The 13,473-nt window shown below is 40.8% G+C and overlaps 1 protein-coding gene across 8 annotated transcripts in view; it reads left to right on the top strand.

The window, feature by feature from the left end:
- Positions 1-986: 986 nt before the first annotated feature.
- Positions 987-13,473, top strand: part of LOC138336597 (dentin sialophosphoprotein-like) — a 77,456-nt gene continuing 64,969 nt past the window's right edge. For all 8 annotated transcript variants that reach the window (XM_069286163.1, XM_069286149.1, XM_069286187.1 and 5 more), the window contains exon 1: positions 987-1,119. In XM_069286163.1, coding sequence (XP_069142264.1) covers positions 1,080-1,119 — 40 coding nt within the window. In that variant the 5' untranslated portion in view covers positions 987-1,079. The remainder of the gene's footprint in view (positions 1,120-13,473) is intronic.

Here is a 13,473-nt window from a genome sequence, read left to right as displayed (position 1 = left end):
ACAGATTTATTTACCTTATAGACAGGCTGTATTGTCTGAATGCTGTCTTGTGCCAATCGATAGCTGGCCTTTTTAAAGTCTGTTAGACCTTATATTTATTGGTATAGATTACCGACAATTAAATGCTTCATTAACTTTCGTGGGGCACCTTACTTCAGGGACAGCACAAAGACTGCATCCAGTACGGTAGATGTTCTTAATATTTTATTCTCTGTCACAGTAATTCTATAAATGGAGAAATAGCTCCCTTTGCTCAGATGGAACATAGGTACCTGATCTCATTCTAAAAGGTATAAAACGATACTATGTATAATAACATGCATTTTCCCAAAGAATGGCCCATGCATATCGAAAGCTGCAGCTAACTGGGGTGGACATCAGTGAGTGTATCTCCTTTGTATGGGCCAACCTGTGTCCATCAGGCCCAATGTATCCAACTGCATGTGTACATGTTGGTTATACAATACTACTTCTAAGAATTGACCTAAAACAATTCGGATATTTTCTTCTTTCTGAAGTTTCTGTCCAAAATGGAACCCTCATGATCTTGAATTTTACTGTTGATGTCTCATTGACAGCCGTCCTCTTGTGACCACTGGCTTTAGGTGTTCCTTAGATTCCATCCTCACATAACAGTTGATGTCTCATTGACAGCCGTCCTCTTGTGACCACTGGCTTTAGGTGTTCCTTAGATTCCATCCTCACATAACAGTTGATGTCTCTTCAGCTATTGTGATCATTATCATGACCCCAACTCTTGGCGTCTCCTTGACACTAGTTCATATGACCATGTCTTTACATGTTAAACTCCTAAAAGAAAAAGAAAGCAAGTACATATATATAAGTAAATTATGACGTTTGGATTTTTTAAATACGAGGTAAAACACATGATATCTATTGATACAAAATGGTGAGTACTTACTGCACAATTCATTAGACAGGGGTTGTCAGATAACAGATGAACCCAATCCGGAATTTTCAATTGGATTTTAATTAGAGAGATTCGGTCTAAGTAGAAATGACTGCCAGGGACAGTAGAAGAATGTAGACTGGGACAAGCTAGGGATTTGAGATGTTGGATGTGGCAAAGGACTGGACCCTCGGACAGAGGATTCAAAGGTACTAGTAGGTCATATTATATAATCATATTTGATTCTAGCAGACTGACCTATCTGTCGATTACACTGTTCAAAACAAAAGTTTTAATTGCTGTTGTCTGTGTTTCTATTGCTTGTGATGATATCTGAGAAAAAGTTTGATAGCTCCATGGACCATGCCATTAGGAATGTTGATTCAAAAGCATGTAAGCATGCTCGAATGTCTTGCTTCAAATGTTGCGTTGTGGAAATTCTGAATATTTCTACTGTTACTTCAACACAGTCTCTTTAATGGTGGTCTGCGCATTCATTGTTGTAAAACACCAGTTGAAAACAGAAAAGTTAATGTTATCCCTATAGCTACCTTCCGAGCTGTTCGTGGCCATCGATACACAAAATTTGTTTAGTCATCAGAAAAGGGGATTTTTCTACGGTTCCATAATAGGCTAGATTCTTTGGGACACCTCACATCTCGCATTGTGATACAAAGATAAACAAGAAAATCGTTCTGGTTAAGCCTAGGTCTAGTTGGCCTAAGAACCTGGTTAAGCCTAGGTCTAATTAGCCTAAGAACCTGGTTAAGCCTAGGTCTAGTTAGCCTAAGAACCTGGTTAAGCCTAGGTCTAATTAGCCTAAGAACCTGGTTAAGCCTAGGTCTAATTAGCCTAAGAACCTGGTAAAGCCTAGGTCTAGTTGGCCTAAGAACCTGGTTAAGCCTAGGTCTAATTAGCCTAAGAACCTGGTTAAGCCTAGGTCTAGTTAGCCTAAGAACCTGGTTAAGCCTAGGTCTAATTAGCCTAAGAACCTGGTAAAGCCTAGGTCTAGTTGGCCTAAGAACCTGGTTAAGCCTAGGTCTAATTAGCCTAAGAACCTGGTTAAGCCTAGGTCTAGTTAGCCTAAGAACCTGGTTAAGCCTAGGTCTAGTTAGCCTAAGAACCTGGTTAAGCCTAGGTCTAAGAACCTGGTTAAGCCTAGGTCTAGTTAGCCTAAGAACCTGGTTAAGCCTAGGTCTAGTTAGCCTAAGAACCTGGTTAAGCCTAGGTCTAGTTAGCCTAAGAACCTGGTTAAGCCTAGGTCTAGTTGGCCTAAGAACCTGGTTAAGCCTAGGTCTAGTTGGCCTAAGAACCTGGTTAAGCCTAGGTCTAGTTGGCCTAAGAACCTGGTTAAGCCTAGGTCTAGTTGGCCTAAGAACCTGGTTAAGCCTAGGTCTAGTTGGCCTAAGAACCTGGTTAAGCTTAGGTCTAGTTGGCCTAAGAACCTGGTTAAGCCTAGGTCTAGTAGCCTAAGAACCTGGTTAAGCTAGTCTAGTTGACCTAAGAACCTGGTTAAGCCTAGGTCAAGTTGCCTAAGAACCTGGTTAAGCCTAAGGTACTAGTCATTGGCCTAAGAACCTGGTTAAGCCTAGGTCTAGTTGGCTAAGAACCTGGTTAAGCCTAGGTCTAGTTGGCCTAAGAACCTGGTTAAGCCTAGGTCTAGGTGGCCTAAGAACCTGGTTAAGCTAGGTCTAGTTGGCCTAAGAACCTGGTTAAGCCTAGGTCTAGTTGCCTAAGAACCTGGTTAAGCCTAGGTCTAGTTGCCTAAGAACCTGGTTAAGCCTAGGTCAGTTGGCCTAAGAACCTGGTTAAGCCTAGGTCTATTGGCCTAAGAACCTGGTTAAGCCTAGGTCTAGTTGGCCTAAGAACCTGGTTAAGCCTAGGTCTAGTTGGCCTAAGAACCTGGTTAAGCCTAGGTCTAGTTGGCATAAGAACCTGGTTAAGCCTAGGTCTAGTTGGCATAAGAACCTGGTTAAGCCTAGGTCTAGTTGGCCTAAGAACCTGGTTAAGCCTAGGTCTAGTTGGCCTAAGAACCTGGTTAAGCCTAGGTCTAGTTGGCCTAAGAACCTGGTTAAGCTTAGGTCTAGTTGGCCTAAGAACCTGGTTAAGCCTAGGTCAAGTTGGCCTAAGAACCTGGTTAAGCCTAGGTCTATTTGGCATAAGAACCTGGTTAAGCCTAGGTCTAGTTGGCCTAAGAACCTGGTTAAGCCTAGGTCTAATTGGCCTAAGAACCTGGTTAAGCCTAGGTCTAGTTGGCCTAAGAACCTGGTTAAGCCTAGGTTTATTTGGCATAAGAACCTGGTTAAGCCTAGGTCTAATTGGCATAAGAACCTGGTTAAGCCTAGGTCTAGTTGGCATAAGAACCTGGTTAAGCCTAGGTCTAGTTGGCCTAAGAACCTGGTTAAGCTTAGGTCTAGTTGGCATAAGAACCTGGTTAAGCCTAGGTCTAGGTAGCCTAAGAACCTGGTTAAGTCTAAGTCTAGTTGACCTAAGAACCTGGTTAAGCCTAGGTCAAGTTGGCCTAAGAACCTGGTTAAGCCTAGGTCTAGTTGGCATAAGAACCTGGTTAAGCCTAGGTCAAGTTGGCCTAAGAACCTGGTTAAGCCTAGGTCAAGTTGGCCTAAGAACCTAGTTAAGTCTAAGTCTAGTTGACCTAAGAACCTGGTTAAGCCTAGGTCAAGTTGGCCTAAGAACCTGGTTAAGCCTAGGTTTATTTGGCATAAGAACCTGGTTAAGCCTAGGTCTAATTGGCATAAGAACCTGGTTAAGCCTAGGTCTAATTGGCATAAGAACCTGGTTAAGCCTAGGTATATTTGGCATAAGAACCTGGTTAAGTCTGTCTAGTTGACCTAAGAACCTGGTTAAGCCTAGGTCTAATTGTCATAAGAACCTGGTTAAGTCTAAGTCTAGTTGACCTAAGAACCTGGTTAAGTCTAAGTCTAGTTGACCTAAGAACCTGGTTAAGCCTAGGTCTAGGTAGCCTAAGAACCTGGTTTAGTCTTAGTCTAGTTGACCTAAGAACCTGGTTAAGTCTAAGTCTAGTTGACCTAAGAACCTGGTTAAGCCTAGGTCAAGTTGACCTAAGAACCTGGTTAAGCCTAGGTCAAGTTGGCCTAAGAACCTGGTTAAGCCTAGGTTTATTTGGCATAAGAACCTGGTTAAGCCTAGGTCAAGTTGGCCTAAGAACCTGATTAAGCCTAGGTCTACAACCTGGTTAAGCCTAGGTCTAGTTGGCCTAAGAAACTGCCGTTCTTTTTGTTTGATTTTCCTCACAATTGAGTAAAGAATTATAAAAGGAGCAGATGACAGTTTGATAAGGTTCCGATCGCGATAATAGTAACAGGTATAATATCGGCTATCCAACCTTCAATAACCTCTCGTAATCAACAATGTGAACAGTAATGCACCGAGAGACGAAAGGTCAGTTTCTAGCTGTTCCCTAACCGAGCATGCTGATTAATAAATTGACCATGACATTGAAACACTAAGACTTGGCTAACAAAAAGACGGTACGAGTCTTCAGGAACAGCTGTGTGCTATCCTCTTTCATTGAGAAAATGGCCTAACAAAATTTACATGTAATCATCGTTGATCATTTTTTTCCCGCCATTGCACACTTCTTGCGAACAAACCAACAGATATAGAAGACATACTCCTGCCAACCAATTGATAAATAAGGCATGACAAATCTATCGCTATAACAGTTAAAGTATAACACTTCATTGTTGAATGGAACAGTTGAAAGATTCTGTCAAAGTATTGATATTACCTGCAAAATTTTTTAACATTGACATATTATCCACAATTCAGTATGACTGCAGACGTGCACGCCATCTATTGGACGTAACACCAACCAGACAATTGTCGGTCTAAATCAGACTGCCGCTGTTCTCGCTCTATGAGATAAACTTCAAGAGGCGCATTTTAAGTCCGCGGCATGCTTAGATGGTCTGGTCGACAAATTTTGTTTATTAAATCACGGACGTACCGCACTGGGATCGTCTGGAGAAGTATCAAATGTATCTCCTCGGCTATTTTGGGTTCAGAAACTCGCCCGTAAAGTGTCTTGGCGGTGGATTGAAGAGACTGATCTTGTCATTGTATGACAACATTATTACAAGGGTTGAAAAGTGACTGCCGACCAAAGAATATCAATTGTTGGCGATAACACAAGAAGATACCAGCGTTAGTGATATAGCGTATGAGGCTTTCTGATGACCGAAGCAGTTGTAACTCTGGCTTCAATTTGTCTCAACATCCAACGTGCCCTTGACATTTTAACAAATAAATAACTCGGGATAACAAAATTACCCCCACATTACAATGTTTCACGTTTATTTTTGTCCGTTAGTTTGTTAAGGTACGACCACAGGATGATGTATTTCTTGTTATTGTTAAAAGTAAATACAGTAAATACAAAGGCATTGGCTGTACAGAAACATACTTGATAGCAATTCCTGAACGTTTCAAAGGCTCGTTAAATTCTGGATTTTCTTATTTGCTTCAGAAATGAGAACAAATAAAGTTCATTGAAATCCTTACTTCATGCAGTCGGATTGTGGTCTTCGGCCTTATTCTCCAACCCCCAATCCACTGTATCCAATATTGGTCACCTCAAACCTGTTGCACTTAATTTTAGTCGCCTCCTACTAATAGCCTTTCATTTTAGTCGCCTGCGACCTACATCATCCCATATTTCAACGTTGCATATTTAGTCGCCCCGACCTACTATATCCCGTATTTAGTCGCCTCCAAATTACTATATCCCGTATTTAGTCGCCTCCGACCTACTATATCCCGTATTTAGTCGCCTCCGACCTACTGTATCCCATATTTAGTCGCCTCTGACCTACTACTTCTTTTTAGTCGCCTCCGACCTATTGTATCCCATATTAGTCGCCTCCGACCTACTGCATGCATCTCATTAAAGTTGCCTCCACCTTTTTGTATTTCATGTAAGACATTTCCGTTGCATATCATACGACTGAAACTTTGATATTGCTTTTCCCATGTTGAGATCGGCTGACCTTTAGATTCTGTTTCACGACCAGCATTGGCATTCACGTCCGGCTTGAGTGTAGTATTGCGAGCACCGATCGTAAAAATAGCCGCCATTAAATGCGGCGCGAGACCGGGCCTTATCTGATCGGAGTAAATCAATTGGTTAATAAATCTATAGATCGTAAAGTGAAGGCGTCTCATCCTGAAATTAGCCACTTGACATTTCCTACACTAAGTGACTGTCCTTACCTGTACATTACACCAGGGTATATTATCACTTCTACATATCTACTTAGGCACAGGCGCCCATTTAAACTTTCACTGCTAAGTGTGGTAGACAATATTATTTATTCACTTATTATAAAGTCACAGCTTACAGTGTCCGTGCATGTTCTGGTGGAGCTTTTAAATAAGGTACAGCACCATGTAGCCGTGGAATCGTAAGGTAAGCTAACGCTATCGTATGTCTTATGTATACATGTTTATGGTTAAAGAATGTTATGTTTGCATCTTAATGGACTTTAAAAAGGCATCTATCTTTTACATTGGAGTAACTGCTCCACTGGTACCTCAGGGTATCAGTGATCAATTCGTGATTATGTAAAGGTACTTTACACAGTGATAACTGATAATGGCATTTGAATGTATTGTCCCCTCCACAATATGATGTAATGTCACTTTGACAGTTACATCAATTAATTCCATCCCCTTAGAATTGATGTCGAGTCAAGACAAGTATTTGAACTATGTTTTGCATTACGGCTAACTGCGTTCCCGAGGTTTCAATATGTATTTTTACCGATGAATCTCACGATATTGGATCTTGTTCAATAAAAGTTTCTGTTATTATTTCCATTCATTTGTTGAGGGGTGACTTATTCAACAACATTATGTTGTATGACGTACTTTTGACATGCTTTCCATGTGGGAGTAATGCGGTGACATGACGTCAATTTTACAGCTCAAGCTACGTCATTACCCACTATCGAAAAGCCCTTATCCTTTTGAGCATTATTTTCCATCGTGACGTCATTATTCACTAGCAATGACGCCATTTAGGACTACTGGCATGTATATTGAGGTCGTTGTGTGAGCTAGTCACCGTGTATATTGAGGTCGTTGTGTGAGCTAGTCACCGTGTATATTGAGGTCGTTGTGTGAGCTAGTCACCGTGTATATTGAGGTCGTTGTGTGAGCTAGTCACCGTGTATATTGAGGTCGTTGTGTGAGCTAGTCACCGTGTATATTGAGGTCGTTGTGTGAGCTAGTCACCGTGTATATTGAGGTCGTTGTGTGAGCTAGTCACCGTGTATATTGAGGTCGTTGTGTGAGCTAGTCACCGTGTATATTGAGGTCGTTGTGTGAGCTAGTCACCGTGTATATTGAGGTCGTTGTGTGAGCTAGTCACCGTGTATATTGAGGTCGTTGTGTGAGCTAGTCACCGTGTATATTGAGGTCGTTGTGTGAGCTAGTCACCGTGTATATTGAGGTCGTTGTGTGAGCTAGTCACCGTGTATATTGAGGTCGTTGTGTGAGCTAGTCACCGTGTATATTGAGGTCGTTGTGTGAGCTAGTCACCGTGTATATTGAGGTCGTTGTGTGAGCTAGTCACCGTGTATATTGAGGTCGTTGTGTGAGCTAGTCACCGTGTATATTGAGGTCGTTGTGTGAGCTAGTCACCGTGTATATTGAGGTCGTTGTGTGAGCTAGTCACCGTGTATATTGAGGTCGTTGTGTGAGCTAGTCACCGTGTATATTGAGGTCGTTGTGTGAGCTAGTCACCGTGTATATTGAGGTCGTTGTGTGAGCTAGTCACCTGTATATTGAGGTCGTTGTGTGAGCTAGTCACCGTGTATATTGAGGTCGTTGTGTGAGCTAGTCACCGTGTATATTGAGGTCGTTGTGTGAGCTAGTCACCGTGTATATTGAGGTCGTTGTGTGAGCTAGTCACCGTGTATATTGAGGTCGTTGTGTGAGCTAGTCACCGTGTATATTGAGGTCGTTGTGTGAGCTAGTCACCGTGTATATTGAGGTCGTTGTGTGAGCTAGTCACCATCTAAATATGGTTGTTGTGTGATTCCATGTCTTTTGTCAATGCCTTTACCATTAAGGTTGGCATGATGTATGTACAATATGACGAATGACGTAATTTCTCATTCGATTTTCGGAGTAATTATTGTGACGTCATTTATCATTATCTAAGCACTGAGTCCTTGAAGATGCATAGCTTTTGTCGATAGTTCTCATCCTTATCCACGTTGTGTCGATGAATACCAAAATGATTTATAAAACCTATCTTTTTTTGTCATTTTTAATTACATAATTCTTCTGATAGCATTGTCGACTTTTGGCATTAATCAAAAGACTCCATTCTATAAGTGCTAGTCCACAGTTGATTAGAGCTGTCATTCCTATCAAACAACTGTCATTATTTATGGATTATGGTCATCGACAGATTATTTGTCTATCACATTTAGCTTCTGTAGCCTATAGACAATAACAGTGTTATATCGATATATCATTAATAAGATATATAGTTTCATAGCTGGAGCCGAGTGCGTCCATAATTCAGTCAGTGGATGCGCGTGTGGTCAGTAGGATGTTCCTTACTTGATCTCGGTATATGGACATTGAACATTGATAAATAGAACTTTTCCCGCCAATAAATCAGTTCCAAACCCAATTACTGTTCTTCTCCATCAGTTAATACCTACAGCTGGGATTCCTTTTAGGATGTTTATCATAGCTCAGAGAAAAAATCCAGGATATTTCAAGTGTCATTACTCTCACCTTGAAGTGGTCAACTGTGGTCAACTTACACTGGTCAGTTTGTTTGATAAACCTTGTAAATTATTTACTAAGGTCACTCACTTCATTACAAGGTTTTCCATATCTAATAGAACTGTACAGACACTCGCCGGAATGTGTGGCGTAGAGTATAGTCTATTTGTAGTCCATGTTAACTTACGACAGTTTTGTTTATCTAGGGACTTTATTTACTGATAGTACTTATCGGGTAAGCTAAACTTATCCACCTTTAATGTACAACAATAGCTTTTATCAACGTCGTTTACAAACGCGAGTTAGCTGCGAAAATTTTGAAGCTTGTTTTTTCAACTGCATCAGAGGTAAAGAAATGAAATTCTCCAATGAATTGACTTTCTTCGTTTGTTTGTATTTGTGGTGAAAAACGTGAACATTCCTGTCCTTTCCCACTTTGTGTATTGAAGTACTGATCGAAATCAGAAGCTGATTTAAAAATTCTACTCATGCGCAAGGGGATTTATCCAATACCTTATCGCACCTGTACATGCAACTGAACACACAGGTAGGAGGCTCACAGGTACACACGGTACACGTATGTGTTTGATAAGTTTATATAAATCAGGATGCCTCGTGTGATTGTATGATAGTATTTTGCTATTTGGAATTTCGGACATCGAAGGACATTGAACCACCATATTATAGGCCATCCCTGGATTACTATTCCTATACATAAACAGGTAGGTTGTTTTGATTTATCATTTTGACACATTCCAATATCAGACCTATGTCTATTGGTAAATAATGTTCATATTCTATGTAATTATTAGGGTACCGTTGTATATAAGATTTAGGACTTACTGGTCAAGTATTAAGTATATATCCTTAATCCTAATTAACGGGTGAATAACCCGTTTTCTGCGTCTAGAATTAAACTCGCATATGCGTGGCAAGATCAAATGTCAATTCAAAATTCAGAGTTTTGTATACATGTTAATATTAAATGACTTGTCTATATTAACAGCCCAGTAATGGACGTCTCTATTTGGCATCCAGGCCAATTCCGAGTCATGTCATGCATGTAAATTATGTATACGTACATGTATATATCTCCATTAACTCCCTATGTATATGACCCATTGAAATACCCGAACATAGATAGAATATTTAATCAGTTTATAAGTGCTAGTTTTCACAAAATGTTTAAAAACTAAAATGATATTTTAATATATATATTTTAATATCGCTTATTGTCGCTTATCTCCTATCAGCTGCGAGTATTCTACTGTAGGTACACTAATCTATCTGTATAATTTAACGTAAGTACGTGTATATTGATTTAGGACTTAAGGACTGCTGCGAGGTCCTGCATTGTAGAATTTAAAGTGATGTGCGTGAGGAAATCAAACAATACATATTTACGTATCCAGTATGCATGTTGTCAAAGGAAACGTCTGTGAGATGTTTATATTCCTGCCCTATACGTAATGTATATTTACCATCTGTAGCGGTTCCCGTTAGTTTAGGAATCGGAGTCATATTTACTATATATCATCGACATAAAGATTGTCTCTGTAACGTATATTCCATTCAAAATGGAGGTACTTATTGGATAGATATTGTATTTTCAGAGGCGTCGGACGTGGTATCGTTACAAGGACTATCTTTATAGTACCATGATACTGTGAATTTAAATATGAAATAATTAGCTATAAATACTTATTTGTAAATATTCTGTATTTATTTAAATGGATATTGCAACAATTCGTCATTAAAGCGATGTTGCAGTAGCAGTGCTCTTGTCGATCGTGCAACTATTACAAATGCTCTGTTGGATGGTACAAAATTAGTCCTAAAACATTCCGCTTGCAGATGGTGCAACCATTAGTCCTAAAGCATTCCTCTTGTGGATGGTACAACTATTAGTCTTAAAGCATTGCTCTTGTGGATGGTGCAACTATGAGTCCTAAAGGCATTGCTCTTGCGGATGGTTCGACCATTAGTCCTAAAACATTCCGCTTGCGGATGGTACAACTATTAGGCCTAAAGCATTGCTCTTGTGGATGGTGGAACCATTAGTTCTACAGCATTGCTCTTGTGGATGGTGCAACCATTAGTCCTAAAGCATTGATCTTGCGGATGGTGCAACCATTAGTCCTAAAGCATTGATCTTGCGGATGGTACAACCATTAGGCCTAAAGCATTGCTCTTGTGGATGGTGCAACCATTAGTCCTAAAGCATTGATCTTTTGGATGGTGCAACCATTAGTCCTAAAGCATTGATCTTGTGGATGGTACAACTATTAGGCCTAAAGCATTGCTCTTGTGGATGGTGCAACCATTAATCCTAAAAGCATTGCTCTTGTGGATGGTACGACCATTTTTCCTGAAAGCATTGCTCTTGTAGATGGTGGAACCATGAGTCCTAAAGAATTGCTCTTGCGGATGGTGCAACCATTAGTCCTAAAGAATTGCTCTTGCGGATGGTGCAACCATTAGTCCTAAAGAATTGCTCTTGCGGATGGTGCAACCATTAGTCCTAAAGAATTGCTCTTGCGGATGGTGCAACCATTAGTCCTAAAGAATTGCTCTTGTGGATGGTGCAACCATTAGTCCTAAAGAATTGCTCTTGTCTGCGTATGGTGGCAACCATTAGCCCTAAAGAATTGCTCTTGTGGATGGTGCAACCATTAGTCCTAAAGAATTGCTCTTGTGGATGGTGCAACTATTAGTCCTAAAGGCATTGCTCTTGCGGATGGTTCGACCATTAGTCCTAAAACATTGCTCTTGTGGATGGTGCAACCATTAATCCTAAAGCATTGCTCTTGTGGATGGTACAACCATTTGGTCCTAAAGCATTGCTCTTGTAGATGGTACAACCATGAGTCCTAAAGAATTGCTCTTGCGGATGGTGCAACCATTAGTCCTAAAGCATTGCTCTTGTGGATGGTACAACTATTAGGCCTAAAGCATTGCTCTTGTGGATGGTGGAATCATTAGGCCTAAAGCATTGCTCTTTCCTTGGGATTGTACAACCGTAGTCCTAAAGCATTGATCTTGTTGATGGTACAACTATAAGGCCTGAAGCATTGATCTTGTGGATTGTACAACATTGGTCCTAAAGCATTGCTCTTGTGGATGGTGCAACCATTAGTTCTAAAGAATTGCTCTTGTGGATGGTGCAACCATAGTCCTAAAGGCATTGCTCTTGTGGATGGTGCAACCATTAGTTCTAAAGGCATTGCTCTTGTGGATGGTGGAACCATTAGTTCCTAAAGCATTGCTCTTGTGGATGGTGCAACCATAGTCCTAAAGGCATTGCTCTTGCGGATGGTACAACTATTAGTCCTAAAACATTCCGCTTGCGGATGGTGGAACCATTAGGCCTAAAGCATTGCTCTTGCGGATGGTGCAACCATTAGGCCTAGAGCATTGCTCTTGTGGATGGTACGACCATTTTTCCTGAAAGCATTGCTCTTGTGGATTGTACAACCATTAGTCCTAAAGAATTGCTCTTGTGGATGGTGGAACCATTAGGCCTAAAGCATTGCTCTTGTGGATGGTGGAACCATTAGGCCTAAAGCATTGCTCTTGTGGATGGTGGAACCATTAGGCCTAAAGCATTGCTCTTGTGGATGGTAGAACCATTAGGCCTAAAGAATTGCTCTCGTGGATGGCGCAACCATAAGTCCTAAAGCATTGATCTTGTGGATGGTACGACCATTTTTCCTGAAAGCATTGCTCTTGTGGATTGTACAACCATTAGTCCTAAAGAATTGCTCTTGTGGATGGTGGAACCATTAGGCCTAAAGCATTGCTCTTGTGGATTGTACATCCGTTAGTCCTAAAGCATTGATCTTGTTGATGGTACAACTATAAGGCCTAAAGCATTGATCTTGTTGATGGTACAACTATTAGGCCTAAAGCATTGCTCTTGTGGATTGTACAACTATTAGGCCTAAAGCATTGCTCTTGTGGATGGTGGAATCATTAGGCCTAAAGCATTGCTCTTATGGATTGTACAACTGGTGGTCCTAAAGCATTGGTCTTGTTGATGGTACAACTATATGGCCTAAAGCATTGATCTTGTTGATGGTACAACTATTAGGCCTAAAGCATTGCTCTTGTGGATTGTACAACTATTAGGCCTAAAGCATTGCTCTTGTGGATGGTGGAATCATTAGGCCTAAAGCATTGCTCTTATGGATTGTACAACCGGTAGTCCTAAAGCATTGATCTTGTTGATGGTACAACTATAAGGCCTAAAGCATTGATCTTGTGGATTGTACAACTATTGGGCCTAAAGCATTGCTCTTGTGGATTGTACAATCATAGTCCTAAAGGCATTGCTCTTGTGGATTGTACAACCATTAGGCCTGAAGCATTGATCTTGTTGATGGTACAACTATTAGTCCTAAAAGTATTGCTCTTGCGGATGGTACAACCACTAGGCCTACAGCATTGCTCTTGTGAATGGTACAACCATTAGGCCTAAAGCATTGCTCTTGTGTATGGTACAACCATTAGGCCTAAAGCATTGCTCTTGTGTATGGTACAACCATTAGTCCTAAAACCATTGCCCTTGTGTATGGTACAACTATTAGGCCTAGAGCATTGCTCTTGTGTATGGTACAACCATTAGTCCTAAAACCATTGCCCTTGTGTATGGTACAACTATTAGGCCTAGAGCATTGCTCTTGTGTATGGTACAACCATTAGGCCTGAAGCATTGCTCTTGTGTATGGTACAACCATTAGGCCTAGAGCATTGCTCTTGTGTATGGTACAACCATTAGGCCT

Source organism: Argopecten irradians, chromosome 1 (genome assembly GCF_041381155.1).
Source record: "Argopecten irradians isolate NY chromosome 1, Ai_NY, whole genome shotgun sequence".
Taxonomy (NCBI): Eukaryota; Metazoa; Mollusca; class Bivalvia; order Pectinida; family Pectinidae; genus Argopecten; species Argopecten irradians.
Note: the sequence above shows the minus strand (reverse complement) of the source record. Positions and strands in the feature narration are given on the sequence as shown.